Source organism: Nerophis lumbriciformis, linkage group LG19, assembly GCF_033978685.3.
Source record: "Nerophis lumbriciformis linkage group LG19, RoL_Nlum_v2.1, whole genome shotgun sequence".
Taxonomy (NCBI): Eukaryota; Metazoa; Chordata; class Actinopteri; order Syngnathiformes; family Syngnathidae; genus Nerophis; species Nerophis lumbriciformis.
In genome coordinates, this window is record NC_084566.2 from 18,469,451 (window position 1) to 18,485,357 (window position 15,907).

At 41.6% G+C, this 15,907-nt stretch overlaps 1 protein-coding gene across 13 annotated transcripts in view; it reads left to right on the forward strand.

Moving 5' to 3' along the window:
- The window catches only part of kif1ab (kinesin family member 1Ab), a 60,765-nt gene that overhangs the window by 22,994 nt on the left and 21,864 nt on the right, over positions 1 to 15,907 (forward strand). For 6 of the 13 annotated variants that reach the window (XM_061979413.2, XM_061979414.2, XM_061979415.2 and 3 more), the window contains 21 exons: positions 2,198 to 2,397; positions 2,482 to 2,561; positions 3,955 to 4,030; positions 4,123 to 4,202; positions 5,542 to 5,648; positions 5,907 to 5,990; positions 6,057 to 6,237; positions 6,315 to 6,387; positions 6,464 to 6,554; positions 6,632 to 6,780; positions 6,867 to 7,045; positions 10,051 to 10,188; positions 10,280 to 10,398; positions 10,473 to 10,558; positions 11,172 to 11,307; positions 11,405 to 11,591; positions 13,005 to 13,095; positions 13,189 to 13,307; positions 15,026 to 15,081; positions 15,460 to 15,568; positions 15,758 to 15,824. In XM_061979413.2, the coding sequence (XP_061835397.1) occupies positions 2,198 to 2,397; positions 2,482 to 2,561; positions 3,955 to 4,030; positions 4,123 to 4,202; positions 5,542 to 5,648; positions 5,907 to 5,990; positions 6,057 to 6,237; positions 6,315 to 6,387; positions 6,464 to 6,554; positions 6,632 to 6,780; positions 6,867 to 7,045; positions 10,051 to 10,188; positions 10,280 to 10,398; positions 10,473 to 10,558; positions 11,172 to 11,307; positions 11,405 to 11,591; positions 13,005 to 13,095; positions 13,189 to 13,307; positions 15,026 to 15,081; positions 15,460 to 15,568; positions 15,758 to 15,824 (2,408 nt within the window). The remainder of the gene's footprint in view (positions 1 to 2,197; positions 2,398 to 2,481; positions 2,562 to 3,954; positions 4,031 to 4,122; positions 4,203 to 5,541; positions 5,649 to 5,906; positions 5,991 to 6,056; positions 6,238 to 6,314; positions 6,388 to 6,463; positions 6,555 to 6,631; positions 6,781 to 6,866; positions 7,046 to 10,050; positions 10,189 to 10,279; positions 10,399 to 10,472; positions 10,559 to 11,171; positions 11,308 to 11,404; positions 11,592 to 13,004; positions 13,096 to 13,188; positions 13,308 to 15,025; positions 15,082 to 15,459; positions 15,569 to 15,757; positions 15,825 to 15,907) is intronic. The other 7 variants (XM_061979419.2, XM_061979426.2, XM_061979420.2 and 4 more) reach the window with 4 other exon arrangements.

Here is a 15,907-nt window from a genome sequence, read left to right on the forward strand (position 1 = left end):
ACAATTTTGTACGTTTTTGATCAAACTGGAATTTAAAATTTTTAGTTGTTTAGTTCTGTCCTAAAACTAATTCATGATTTTTTTGTGCAAGATATTAACTTTAGAATCATTAAAACTCAAGTGTATATTAAACAAAAACTATTTTAACCTCATTAAAACATAAGTCTGACCTGGATTTGAACTCTTTACCTTCCGTTGTTCAAGACCGTTATTATTACAGTGCACCACAAGATACACTAACAATTAAGAAGTGGAAAGCGTGTGGCAATATATGTTTGATGTAAAATGTCATATGAAGCGCCCTGTTGTTCATCAATTGACAAAACGGGGCACCTCTACAGATCGCAGGACCCTATGCGCAGTGCGTCTTCACCGTTTAGGGCAGGGTGGCCCTGGTCCCATATTGTACAATTTTTCAACAATTTAAAATAAGTCCATTTATAATGGTTTGTAAGTACGGCGGCCACAATCAAGCTTTAAAGGGGAACTGCACTTTTTTTTTTGGAATTTTGCCTATTGTTTACAGTCATTATGAAAGACATGATGATGGATGGATTTTTTTTAATGCATTCTAAATATTAAATAAATTCGATCAAAAGTCTGCTTACAATGGACTCTATGGGAACCGTTCCATTATGCCTATCGAAACAAAAACATCCAAACACCTCCATTAGGGTTTTATATACATGATGTAAGTGTATATGTACTGTAGTAACGGGCACATTTAATTTAATAACATTTATTATTTACGTATTTTGATCATTTTAAGCATACGCGGCGCATTCATTAAAAAAACGCATTACGACATTTTTTTTCCTTCATCTCTGATTTCTGCTCCCTACAGACTTTATGAAAGCCAACAAACATAATAAAACATCACTTACTGTGCGTGGTCTGCTGTTATTAGGATCCTGACTGCTAGGATGTTCATGTATTCCCATTTAGATGAAAAATGTCTCATAATTACCATCTCCTAAAAGCTCGCCAATGTGTCCCAACTTGTCGGATTATATTCTCAGCCATCTACTTTGCAGGTGAGAGGCATGATTTATGATCTACAGTAAACTTACAGGGAGTAGGGAAGCAAGGAAGCAGCAGACCACTCGATGATGTAAACATTGACACACAATGATGTGATCATGGCGCTGCTTTAAATAGTTTGTCTGTGTTAGCGCTTATAGTTATGGTAATACTTGGTTAATATTCAAGTCACGAAATGTAAATGGAGTTTTGTTAGCGCTTTTTGAATGGTTATTTATGGGATTTTAAGGGCGGAATAGTGGAGCTCCCATTGGCTCTGCTGTAAGCTGACTTTTATTTACGTTTATTTAATATTTAGAATGCATTAAAAAAAACTAAAAATATCCGTCGTCATGTCTTTTATAATGATTGTGAACAAAAGGCAAAATTCCCTAAAAAAGTGCAGTTCCCCCTTAATGTTGGATTTATGACAGTAAACGCGCTTTTTGTAAGTCCTATTTGGAATAAGCCTTTTTTGTGTTTGTATAGCTTTAATGCTAATGAGCTGTTTGTGTTGCTCCAAGAAGCACTTTGTGTGCTTTATCCACCTTTTATAAATGCGCTTCTCCAACATTATAAATGCCATACATCACATACAACAATATAATACTAAGGAGTGGGACAGGATTACACAAATGCTAGAAACACTAGCATAACTATGTGTGCTACAATGCGAGCTTTGTATTACATTTTAACAGCAACATCATGCTATGTTATTCTATTTGCTGAAAAACAAAACAAAATGATCAAACTTACAGCTCCTGACGGATAGTCAGTACTCCAGGCTTTACTTTAAGATGTGTAGTAAAGCCTTTTTTTTTTTTTTTTTACAAAGCTGTCCACAAAACCTTCAAGTGACTCTCTCAAAAGTGGAGCAAACAAGTGATTACACTTTACTGTTAGAACATCATTAAAAATATTTTTTACATAATAAGGTGCTTGAAAGTTGTTTTCCTTTAACCTGTCATTCGTTTGTCTGTATGCATCTTTCAGTAACAGCGTGTGTATGCAAATTACTTCTGCTTCTCTGATCCATTATTCAATTTATTTCAGTTTTCTCTTTTTCTTTTGTATTCCTCCCTCTTGCCCTCTTGTTTGCTTCCTCTTATCCATTGCGCTGCGTGTCCGATCCCTGCCTTTCCGTCTCCCTCGTTCCGGCATCTCTCTTTTCTGACAGACCTGTGCGATTACAAGAACTTTGCGAACGATCGCCAGGCTGTCAATCAAAGGGGTGCTCTTTTCGCAGTGACCAACGCCATGACGGGAATGAGCCCGTCCCCATCGCTGTCTGCCCTGTCCAGTCGCGCCGGCTCCATCAGCAACCTCCACGATCGTATTTTTAGCCCGGCGAGTGAAGAGGCCATAGAGAGGCTCAAGGTGGGATATGAAGAAGTCCAAACATGAGTTCGCTATACAACATATACTATAATACAGGTCATCACCCCTTGCTTTCCCTAACAGGAAACTGAGAAAATCATCGCAGAACTCAATGAGACGTGGGAGGAGAAACTAAGACGTACTGAGGCCATTCGCATGGAGAGGTGGGTTTCTTCTTCTGCTTTATTATATTCTCTTCCATTTGAATTACACTTACCGTATTTTTCGGGCTATAAGCCGCACTTAAAATCTTTTCATTTTCTCAAAAATCGACAGGGCGCCTTATAACCCGTTGCGCTTAATGTACGGAATACTTTTGGTTGTGCTTACCGACCTCGAAGCTATTTTATTTGGTACATGGAGAAATTATTAGTGTGACCAGTAGATGGCAGTCACACAAAAGAGATACGTGTAGACTGCAATATGACTCAAGTAAACAACACCAAAATGTTATATGTTCCATTGAAAATATAGAACATTACACACGGCGCTCAAAAATCCATCAAAATGTTTTAGTATGACTTTGGTAAGCTATGAAGCCGCACCGCTTGATGGATTGTAATGTGCTTCAACATACGAGTAATATTATGGTGTGTGTATAAGGTAAGACATATTATCTGGCCTTTTGTTTCGCAATATTTGCAAAATTTACGCGCGTCCGCCTTTGTAGTCCGTGGCGATTCCGTAGTCGATAAGCTTCTTCTGTTTCTCTATCTTCTTGTTATGGGACATTCATCCTCCGCTGTTGCCATTTCTAATATAAAGTAGTGTAAAGTTCTTACTTATATCTGTCAGTAAACTCGCCATGAAAGCGCTAAAACATACCGGTGTAGTGAATTTACATTATTCACCCAAGGAACTTTAGTTATTGGAGGGTTCCGGTCGGACGGTTTTTCACGGGACACATTTACGGCCTTGTTATTGCACTAGTGAGCTATGGATCAGGAGATGCTGCTCCGTTATTAATTTAAGTAAAGTCAGAATGTCATTAAAACAGTTAGCCCCATTTTTGATACTTCTTCCACTCCCGTCCTTGCACGCTACACCGCTACAACAAAGATGACGGGGAGAAGACGCTGTCGAAGGTGATCCACGTAAATAAGAGCGCCCACAAAACGGCGCATCCTGAAGCGACTGTCAGAAAGCGACTTGAAGATGATCTGTAAAACATAATCTATGCAACATTTTGACCAAAGAACCACCATTACATGTTATGTAGACCCCGCGACCCCGAAGGGAATAAGCGGTAGAAAATGGATGGATGGATGGATGACCCCTTTAATGCACCCTATAATCCGGTGCGCCTTTTGTCTGAAAATAGACCTGACTAGACCCGCTCATCGGCAGTGCACCTTATAATCCGGTGTGCCATATGGTCCAGAAAATACGGTACTCAGCTTCTTGATTGTAGTACTTGAAATACAGAGAGAGATGGTAGATGCCCGTATCATATGAAGTGCAGTACCCAATTTTAGCATGCAGCGTGTTTAACAGCTAAAACTTATTTCAAAGTGTTTGCATATGTGTTGATGCTAACACTGCGATTATTTACTGCAGAGAGGCTCTATTGGCTGAGATGGGTGTCGCCATGAGAGAAGATGGAGGCACTGTTGGTGTTTTCTCCCCGAAAAAGGTGAGGCCCCTAATACCGTGGGATGTTTGTCATGCCTTACGGATACTTGTATTGCAAAATGTCAACATATTCTTCGACGGTTCTTCCATCAGACGCCGCATTTGGTCAACCTGAACGAGGATCCACTGATGTCGGAGTGTCTGCTGTATTACATCAAAGACGGCATCACCAAGTAAGTTTTGATTTTGAGTGAGTACTGTAATCCCTCGTTTATAGCTGTTAATTGGTTCTGTGTCTCACCGTGGTAAATTCATTTCCATGAAGTACGAATTAATAATTAGTATGGTCCTGATCTACTAGGAGAAACACTCATTTACTGCACATTCGTGTTATGTGGCGGGTTTTTCAACATATCCCACTTTTTTAGCATGCTGAAGGTGCACCTCATGTAAGATGCTGGTAATAACTGCGAGTGTGCACTGGAATGTTACAGATGCAAACATTTTTTTTTTTGCTCAATAGACGATATGTTTGATATTTTCATTTTTGTCAGTCCAAACAGTATATGTTGACCTGTATACGTACAGTAGGACGGACCTGCAGACCGACCACCTCCTTTCTCACAGTTATTTCTCCAGAGCTGTTAGTTTGCACGTCCTTATACAAACCCCGTTTCCATATGAGTTGGGAAATTGTGTGAGATGTAAATATAATTATTACATAGTGCTTCCCAAGCTGGACACTGACTACTCTAAAGTGTATTAAAGTTTAATTATATTGTGTCCCTTGTCTATGGATGTTCTCATTATCCAGGTCATTGTGTTCTCAGGGCATTCAATCAATCGCAACTGGACTGTCAGGCTTCATTAGTTAATGCTCATAGACTTAGACCGGTCAGATCTAGTCTGAAGTGTGATGTATAAAACTCTCACTTTTGTTCATAGGGAGGGATACTGAATCAGTGCTTATTAACATAAAATCAAACTATTAACTCAAAAATCAAGCCATATTTTAATACCATAGTTGTACGTGATGTCATGCCTGGTTGCACCAATTCAAGGACTAAGCAGGCAACATGTTCGTAACGTACTCAGCTGGACTGCCTTTATGGTTAATGTTGGAATACCCCATACCAACAAAGCAAGTGTGCCTGATAAAAAGCACTAAAAAGTAAAGCTGTTCAAAATGTGCTAGCCAACCTACATTGGATATGTCATATACACGTTACTGATTAGCATAAGAAATCTACAACAACATGGACAAACTGACATGAATGCATACTTGCAAATGAGACTGAGAAATGTAAGAAAACAATAACAATGTAACAACTGAACAGCACAGTTGTTATCAGCTCAATGTTTAATGCGTCGTACAAAAATGATATTTTATCATTAGACAAATGAACTTTTATTACCACATGATCACATACTAACGTATAGAAAATTGGTATCAGTGAGTATCGGTAAGGATTCCCAATACCGGGAATTAATATTGCATCGGTTCAAATATGAGAAGTACACATCCCGTGCTGTTCATGGCTTACCTGGATTGACTTGTTCCCCCATCATCAGGGTCGGCCGTGAGAACGCCAAGACTCGCCAAGACATTGTCCTGAGCGGACATTTTATCCGAGATGAACACTGCACCTTCAGCAGCACCACAGGCCCTCAGGGAGAAGGTAGGTGTAAGATACTAAAGTTGCAATATAAAAAATACTTCAAAAAACTATGTTTAAATACTACGAGAGAGAAATAAATTAGATGTATAGCTGGTCAATAAATCACAGCATAACATGCAAATATGCCCCCTATGAGTTGTGGCTATCTGATTGGACGCTTTTGTTCTTTTGCATGTTTTTCTCAATATTCAAAGTGTTAAAGAGTGCCAAGCATTTATTCATTTGACTTATCATGACTTAACGTTTTTTATAAAACAGGTTGCGTCGTCCTGGAGCCATGCGAGGACTCAGAGACCTACGTCAATGGCAAAAGGGTGACCTCGCCCACTGTGCTGCGCTCGGGTACGTCTCACAGTGGCATCAAGGTGGCGTAAACGCCTATTACATTTTGAGTTTTGTTATTTTCAGGCAACCGCATTATCATGGGTAAGAGCCACGTCTTTCGCTTCAACGACCCCGAGCAGGCCCGGTTGGAGCGCGAGAGGACGCCGTGCGCCGAGACGCCAGTGGAGCCTGTTGACTGGGCCTTCGCTCAGCGAGAGCTGCTGGATAAACAAGGCATCGACATGAAGCAGGAAATGGAGCAGAGGTACGAAGAGCCCACGCAACATCTGGCACAAGAGCAGTGTCAGTCAAAAAAATAAGTTTTGTCAAAATCGCTTCTAGGCTTCAGGAACTTGAGGATCAGTATCGCAAAGAAAGAGAAGAAGCGAGTATTTTGCTGGAGCAACAGAGGCTGGTAAGTATGTGATTTCATAAACATGCCGTAATAATTATTTTTATTAGAAAACATAATTCCTTATATTTCTTTTCAGGATTATGAGAGTAAGCTGGAGGCTCTTCAGAAGCAGGTGAATTCTCGCTACCTGGAGTCACCAGAAGAAGAAGAGGAGCCGGAGGAAGAAGGTGATAAATATATCCACTTTAACTGATATTCAACCTTAAAACGAAGCTCTTTGACATCTAATGTCCAATCTGTCCAGTGCCGTGGACCAAGCAGGAGACCGAGCTCGCTCTATGGGCTTTCAGGAAATGGCGATTTTACCAGTTCACTTCGCTCCGGGATTTACTTTGGGGCAATGCCATCTTCCTCAAGGAGGCCAACGCTATAAGTGTGGAGCTGAAGAAGAAGGTAATCCTAACTAGGATTGTCTGCTTTGTTTCACTCTAGTGTAAAAACAACAAGAAGGACCTAATTCAATATGACATCATTCGTAGGTCCAGTTCCAGTTTGTCCTGTTGACGGACACACTTTACTCCCCCTTGCCTCCCGATCTGCTGCCTCCTAGCGATACTAAGGATAGGGAGAGACGGCTTTTCCCTCGGACCATCGTGGCCGTGGAAGTGCAGGATCAAAAGAACGGCGCTACGCATTACTGGACTCTGGAGAAGCTCAGGTGCCTTTAAAGGAGACCTATTATGTAAACCAATCTTTTCTTACTTATTGGCAGGGCCGGCCCGTGGCATAGGCCGTATAGGCAAATGCTAAGGGCGCCGTCCATCAGGGGGCGCCACGCCAGTGCCACAAATGTTGGAGAAAAAAAAAAAAAGAAAGAAAGTTGGTACTATTATTTCTAAATACAAAAAAATAATCCCACGTTAATTAAAATGCAAAGTAAAGCCTATTTAATAGAAATATTATTTGTTACAACATTACGCCCCCCCCCCCCCCCCCCCCCTTCCCGTATCATGACTCTTTTTGGACGTCATATGCATCCACATCAAAAAATCAACACAAGATGTCAAAACGGCCAAAACTGTCAGGTGCCCAAGGAAGAAAAAAGAGAAAAGAAGAGGAGTAGAAACGAGAAAAGACAGAGGTAGCAGGTAGGTAACGCCACCTAAAATCTTGCCTAGGGCGCCAGATTGGTTAGGGCCGGGCCTGCCTATTGGTACCTGTTTTTGTGTATTTGGGATCTGTATACGTCCTGAAAATTTGAAATCAAGCCAAGGAGGCATAGCGGTGATATTTGTAAAATAATCTTGCCTTCCTTCATACTTCCGGGGTCCGGTACCGGTCCGTGACGCATTTTCTACCGGGCCGCACAAAAACATTAAATAATTTGTAAACGACTGCATTTTCTCCAACTTAACTTTCGCCTGTCCCACGAGACACCCCAATAAGCTTGTTTATAGTGGCCTAGTGGTTAGAGTGTCCGCCCTGAGATCGGTAGGTTGTGAGTTCAAACCCTGGCCGAGTCATACCAAAGACTATAAAAATGGGACCCATTACCTCCCTGCTTGGCACTCAGCATCAAGGGTTGGAATTGGGGGTTAAATCACCAAAAATGATTCCCGGGCGCGGCACCGCTGCTGCCCACTGCTCCCCTCACCTCCCAGGGGGTGATCAAAGGGGATGGGTCAAATGCAGAGGACAAATTTCCCCACACCTAGTGTGTGTGTGACAATCATTGGCACTTTAACTTAACTTTAACTAGATGTACAGTAAAACTCCTCTTAGGAAGTTGCCATCCATCCATCCATTTTCTACCGCTTGTCCCTTTTGGGGTGGCAGGGGGTGCTGGAGCCTATCTCAGCTGCATTCGGGCGGAAGGCGGGGTACACCCTGGACAAGTCGCCACCTCCTTGCAGGGCCAACACAGATAGACAGACAACATTCACACTCACATTCACACACTAGGGCCAATTTTTAGTGTTGCCAATCAACCTATCCCCAGGTGCATGTCTTTGGAGGTGGGAGGAAGCCGGAGTACTCGGAGAGAACCCACAGTCACGGGGAGAACATGAAAACTCCACACAGAAAGATCCCGAGCCCGGGATTGAACTCAGGACTACTCAGGACCTTCGTATTGTGAGGCACATGCACTAACGCCAGGGGTAGGGAACCTATGGCTCTCGAGCCAGATGTGGCTCTTTTGATGACTACATCTGGCTCTCAGATAAATCTTAGCTGACATTGCTTAACCCGATAAGTAATGAATAATTCCGCTGGTAATCACAGTGTTAAAAATAACGTTCAAAATATAAAACATTCTCATGCATTTTAATCCATCCATCCGTTTTTCTACCGCACCTGTTCAAGAAGTCGCATTAATGGTAAGAAGTATTTTATTTATTATTGGTTAGCTTCAGAATAACAATGTTATTAAAAAGAATAAGAGACTTATTATACTCTAAAAATGTTGGTCTTATGTAAAAATGCACACATTTAGTTGTATTCAGTGTTAAAAAATATGATATGGCTCTCACGGAAATACATTTTAAAATATTTGGCTTTCATGGCTCTCTCAGCTAAAAAGGTTCCCGACCTCTGCATTAACCCCTGTGCCACCGTGCTGCCCATAGGAAGTTGCCATTTGTTATATTTGTTATAACTTTGTGACATGATACATTGCACTTTAATGAACATATAAAACATAAATGTGACAGATTGTAGCCAAAGTCTGATTACCATCTGCAGTCCCCAGTAGGTTGATGGTAACCTGCTGGGGATCTCATTGCAAAGAAACAAGCCCAGGGCTCCCACTAATTCAGCGTTATAGTGAGTTGTATTTTTCATGCACTTAGTTCTGCTGTATTTATCTGGCACAAGTGGAAAGTCGGTCCCTGAAAGTAATGCCTACATTAAACCGATCTGTGGTGCAAAACAGGGCGGGGACCACTGATGTAGACCACAAGGAAATGTTTTGAATGTCGGAAAAAATCATAATGTAACCCGTTTAATGTTATATTTGCAAATAAGACTCCGAAATGAGGGGTGGCGAGGGTTGTTGAGGTTTGGGTTGGGGGCCCCAAAATCCCATCACCCCTGGGCCCCCTCTTAGGTTAAGGTGGCCCTGCTCATCCCTAGCCACGGCAAGCTAATTTTGGGACAAATATTTTTCGACAAATATTTATTAAGGTGCCTGTGTTCATTTACAAAATGAACAAAAAAGACAGTTCCTGTAACACGGCTGCTGTAGATGTCATTGAGCGGGATCTGGCCTTTCGGGGCCCATTGGTGGTGGATTTCCGTTCCGTGTGGTGGCTGTTTCCTTTTTCGATGACTAGGTCGATCGTCCTCGTCTTTGGGGCTGCGTTTTGTGCATGGTTAAATGACTGACTTAAATGATTGTGTGAGTGTTTGATTCAATGTGAACAACGTGACCCGTTGGCCTAATATGACAAGGTTACATTTATTTGGCAGCATGTGAATGTTGTGAACCCAGAAAAATCCCGCAAATTAACCACAGCATTGTATAAAGCACAGGGTTGAAAGTGTGTGGAAAAAAAGTAGCAGACTATAGATGGGTCTGGCAAAAGTCCAGAGTAAAAGTGCAAACAAAGACTATTTTCAATGGGTTCCAATGTACTTCCACCATATTTATTGATTGGGAACCATGATCATTCAATCTATTCCCCCAACTCTGACTTTTTGCAATCTTCATGCTGCCCCCTGTAGGCAGAGGCTGGACCAGATGAGAGAAATGTACGACCGAGCTGCAGAGCTCCCTAGCAGTGCCGTAGAGGACTGTGACCACGCCCTCTCCGGCGGCGACCCCTTCTACGACCGCTTCCCATGGTTCCGTCTGGTGGGCAGGTGAGTCGCTGTTCGGTTCTCCAACCGGGCCCGCACTTTTACCTCACCTCCAGACCAAATGTTAAAACCATCCGTCCCTTGTTTCTCTCAGGGCGTTTGTGTACTTGAGTAACCTGCTGTATCCTGTGCCGCTGGTGCACCGCGTGGCCATTGTGAGCGAGAAGGGTGAAGTGAAGGGCTTCCTTAGAGTGGCTGTGCAGGCCATTTCAGGTCAGGAACACATTTAGGCTGCTAGAAAATGTTCTCTAAATAAGAAGTGTCTGAGTCTGTTCTTGCCACTGCAGCGGATGAGGAAGCTCCAGATTACGGTTCTGGTGTGAGGCAGTCAGGCACCGCTAAGATCTCCTTTGAGGATAAGCAGTTTGAGAAGGTGAGCTCGCGTTTTCTGTCTGAGCAGATAGGTTCGCTCACTCTTAAAGTACCCTGCACAAACTAATGACATACAAGTCAAATGTTTCCTACCTGGAATGGAAAATAATATTTCAGGGGCTGTGAACTTTTAAAAATGTAATATGAATGTTTTTTTTTGCTAAAAATGCACATACAAAAATCCAATATGACTTTAATTGGGAGTGTGAGTTAATATCTTCTCCACATATGCGGCATAGAAAAGATTGTGAACCACTGCAGATCAAGAAATTCTACCCTTACAAATACAAAAATACATTGTTCCCTTGATAATCGCGGGGGTTACAATCCATCCCCTAACCTCAACCCACCCCTGAATCCAATTGTGAGCTGTTGTAAGATTCATATCCCTCATAAATATGCATAATTAAAAATACCACCTCTTAGAATGATGCAGTGGAGTTCTACACCACTGCAAACTAAATTACTCAAAAAAATATTATCAGAAGATTGTTTTGACACCTCTTTTATTGGATCAGGTGTACCTAGTGTATTGTCCAGTGAATTTGTATGGTGCTTTTTTTCTTTTACATGCTCACCGGCTAGATATGTGATTGTTTCATGTGTTGATCAAGTTCCAGACAGAGTCATGCCCGAGCCTTCTTTCCCCTTCCAACACCTCCCAGGAGGAGCTCCGCATTGTGGAAGGCGAGGGTCAGAATGTAGAGATGGGCATCTCTGCAGATGAAGTCAACAACAACACTTGTGAAGGTGAGAGGAGGCATTGATGGAAGGAAACCTATGCATGACAACACACACTGTTGCATGCGAAGACATTTGGAATGTTTTTCTCATTTTGTCCATGTAGCCACTCCAGAGCCCCCAGAGAGCCCTGTGAAGAGTCTAGTGGGACTGGGTCTGGATCTCCCTCTGGAACTCTCACCAGAGAAGGCTCTGTCTCACCTGCAGATAGGCAGCACCTTCACCTTCAGAGTCACCGTCTTACAAGCCTCCAGCATCTCGGCTGAGTACGCCGACATCTTTTGCCAGTTTAAGTGAGTGGACTGCAACAATGAATGACACTTGTATTAAAGGGGAACATTATCACAATTTCAGAAGGGTTAAAACCATTAAAATCAGTTCCCAGTGGCTTATTTTATTTTTCGAAGTTTTTTTCAAAATTTTACCCATCACGCAATATCCCTAAAAAAAGCTTCAAAGTGCCTGATTTTAACCATCGTTATATACACCCGTCCATTTTCCTGTGACGTCACACAGTGATGCCAATACAAACAAACAGCAAGGTATAGCGACATTAGCTCGGATTCAGACTCGGATTTCAGCGGCTTAACACTGTCTGATAAGATAATTACTAACAACTATGAACTAGGTTTACAGCATATGAAATACATTTGGCAACAACATGCACTTTGAGAGTGCAGACAGCCCATTTCAGGCGCGCTAAGACCACGATGTCAGCACTCAGGTTAACCATACCTAAATAGACACAAAATACTGCATTACACAAGACTACCCGAATGTACTCGAATGATTGAAAAAAATAAATGTTTTTTTGTTAAATTATTGGTAAACACAGTTTATGTATAATAATTTACGTAAAACCGCGAGTAATGAATAAAGTTTTCATCAGTTAATATATTCTGTAGACATACCCTCATCCGCTCTCTTTTCCTGAAAGCTGATCTGTCCAGTTTTGGAGTTGATGTCAGCAGGCCAGGGAAGCTAGGGTCGATATTCTTCTCTTGATCATCTTCGGTGGCATACGGGACGGTGTGAGCCAAGACATCCAGGGGGTTTAGCTCGCTCGTCTGCGGGAACAAACTGCCGCCATTGCTTGTCGTGCTACCGAGGTCCGTTGTCCCTGAATAGCTCACACACTCCGGCAGATTCAATGGGGGTCTGGCGGCAGATTTCTTTGACTTTATCGTTGGAAATGCATCTGCTTTGAGTGTCGCAGGATATCCACACATTCTTGCCATCTCTGTCGTAGCATAGCTTTCGTCGGTAAAGTGTGCGGAACAAATGACTGACCATTTCGTCGGCTTTTCCACACCCTCGTATTTTGAACAAATTTCGTCCAATTTCTTGCCACTTTCGCATCTTTGGGCCACTGGTGCAACTTGAATCCGTCCCTGTTCGTGTTGTTACACCCTCCGACAACACACCGACGAAAGTGAGAAAATGGCGGATTGCTTCCCGATGTGACGTCACAACGTGACGTCATCGCTCCGAGAGCGAATAATAGAAAGGCGTTTCATTCGCCAAAATTCACCCATTTAGAGTTCGGAAATCGCTTAAAAAAATATATGGTCTTTTTTCTGCAACATCAAGGTATATATTGACGCTTACATAGGTCTGGTGATAATGTTCCCCTTTAAGTCCAACCATTGTCAATAAGGTTTACTGCTTATGTGCACTGTTGTCACAGCCTATTGTCTTTTTTTCAGCTTTATTCACCGCCATGATGAAGCGTTCTCCACTGAGCCATTGAAGAACACCGGCAGGGGACCACCGCTTGGCTTCTACCATGTCCAAAATGTAAGAAGTGAACATTGATGAACAACTACAATAATGGTCAGGTTATTTCTTTAAGAATAATGTCCTGTTTTCCCTTCCTCTTAACTTTGTTAGATCACAGTGGAGGTGACCAAGTCCTTTGTGGAGTACATCAAGACACAGCCTATTGTCTTTGAGGTGTTTGGTCACTATCAAAAGCAACCTTTCCCACCACTCTGCAAAGACTTAATCAGGTCAGGAGGGGTTTACCTACCATATTTTCTGAACTATAGAGTATATAGCCGTACCCACATAATTTTAGGGCACAACATCTTTTTCCATATATTAGCCGCACCGGACTATAAGCTGCAGATATTTTTACATTGCGAAATGAGTTATTTACGCAGAAAGATTCTGTAAATATTTATTTACGTACCGTAATTGTTTCCAAACGGTGTCTGCAACACGGCAGTAAAACAGTTAATTAAACAAAACAGAAGTCATTGTCATGGACCAACTAGCTGTGGAAGCTACAGCTAAACAAACTAGACAATAACTACACAGTGATGTCTTTGTGAATTTACCGAGGAATTTGTGAAACTGAAACAATACAAAAAGAATGCCATTGTAAGTTAATACTAACTTAGACACTCCTAAACATGTTATTATATCAGCTAATGTTAATGATGCTAGCTTCATTACATTACGATAGTGCGTACGAATATGCATGAAAACACTTTTACACACATCACACACGGGACGGTTTGGCAAGTATAAACTGTTTCAAGTTTTTTGTAAAACTTACAAATGTTGCTTGGAGTGATGAATAACGAATCCATACACGTAGAAACGCTATGGACGGCTAGACGACTGAACGGCACTTCTACTTCCAGTTCAAAGCACTAAACAGAAGGACACTGCAGCACCTGCAGTGAGCAAACTCATCCAAAAGATGGCGCCATAGGACAATCAATAAAACACCTTTTCAGTGTATTTGCTTGTTTTAAAAAAATATATATATTTATATCATGGCCGTCAGTGAAGAACATTCATAAATCAGCCACACTGTTTTATAAGCCGCAGGGTTCAAAGTGTAGGAAATAAGTAGCGGCTGCCGAGGCCAGCCAATCATTACCGTAGCGGTGTCCCAGTGTTTGCATGGCAAAAGATTGTACAAACGGGAAAGATTCCTTCAAAATGGATGCACGCTCAAGAAGACACAATTACATTTCTGGATTCCTTGTTACACACATGCAAGAGTGGCATGAATTCCAGGAGGGTGTGTGTCTTGCCAGAACGCCGGCTCAAATTCGAAAGCGTTGTCTATACACAATGTACAAGTTTCTTCCAAGTAGCATTATCACTGGAGGGCTAGAGGAGAAGGAATGACTCAGCATGCTACTACACACACCAAACAAGACAACACAAGAAGCTAACCGTTAAGGTAAAGTAGGGGTGTTCGATCCAGATGCCAATACTATCGATAACCAGTGTGGTATCTGTATATAAACAACACTAAAGTGATTAGATCGATAGTTTTCTTTTTCTTGTTCTTAAATATTACAAAATAATAGTTTTGGTGGTTTATGTTATGTTTACAAACTCAGGGAGTAAGTCTCTGAATACAGGAAGGCTTTGAGGGCAAAACCCAAATGATTCAAATGGGAGCCAATCACAGTTTTGGATTTAAATGAGTTATTGTGCACTAGAGACTTTATTTCGTTCAAAAATAGTATGTAGCATTCACACCACAAATTGAATACATGATCTGAGTTACAACAATACTAGCAAATTATAGATGTAATAAGATAAGCTATATAAAATGTCTTTACTTTAGTTATTCACTGTGAAACATTTTCAGTTTTATCATATATTGTTGAAGTATCAGATCGGGACTTGAAATCGGGTCGGATCTGAGGCCAAATGTGTTGATCAGGACATCCCTAATTTCCAACATTTCTTTGTCTTTCAGTCCACTGAGACCTTCCAGGCGGCAATTTCCCAGAGTGATGCCTTTGTCCAAACCGGGTGAGCTGCACAGAATATTACTACAAATAACAATGTACCTTATCTGGGGTTGAAAATGACCATTTCTAGGACTTTTACTGTATTCTCAGTAAATGATTAAAGATTAATCATATCAGTAGACCAAAGCTATAGTTTATCACATGAATATGGTGAGTGAGTGGTGATAGCAGAGGCTTTTGACACGATAATCAACGTACAGTGCATGGAATCCTTAAGGTGCAAAGATAGCCAGCTAGCTGGAACCAGTAATGACTTGCTTTTCCACCTCATAAATTACTCAATATGTTCGCAATATCATATCTGTTGACTAATAAGTGCATGTTAAGCGTTCGAGATCCCCTTTTGGAGGTTGGAGCTCACAAGTGTTTTCTCTTCCAGTGCCGGCCACTAAGCTCAGCACGCTGACCCGCTCCACCGCTGGCCCTTGTCACTCTAAATATGACTTGATGGTCTTTTTTGAGATCTGTGAGCTGGAAGCGAGTGGAGAGTGAGTTTGAGCATCAAGCCCTTTTTGCAATTGAACTATTTTTACAATACTTTGAAACGTTTTCGATCAATGGTCTTTAGTACTACCTTGTAGCTATGTATAGTACTAGTTTCTGCTTTTGGATCAATCAAGTGCCCAATAGTAATCTTTAACATCAATGTTACATCTTTATTATCTTCCTGTTTTTAGTTACATTCCAGCTGTTGTTGACCACAGAGGCGGGATGCCCTGCCATGGCACTTACCTCCTGCATCAGGTCTGAACACATTTTGCATAATTTTATAGTTATAGAGCTTGAAAAAAATCTTTTTTCACCCCCTTATCAGACCAAATAATTAG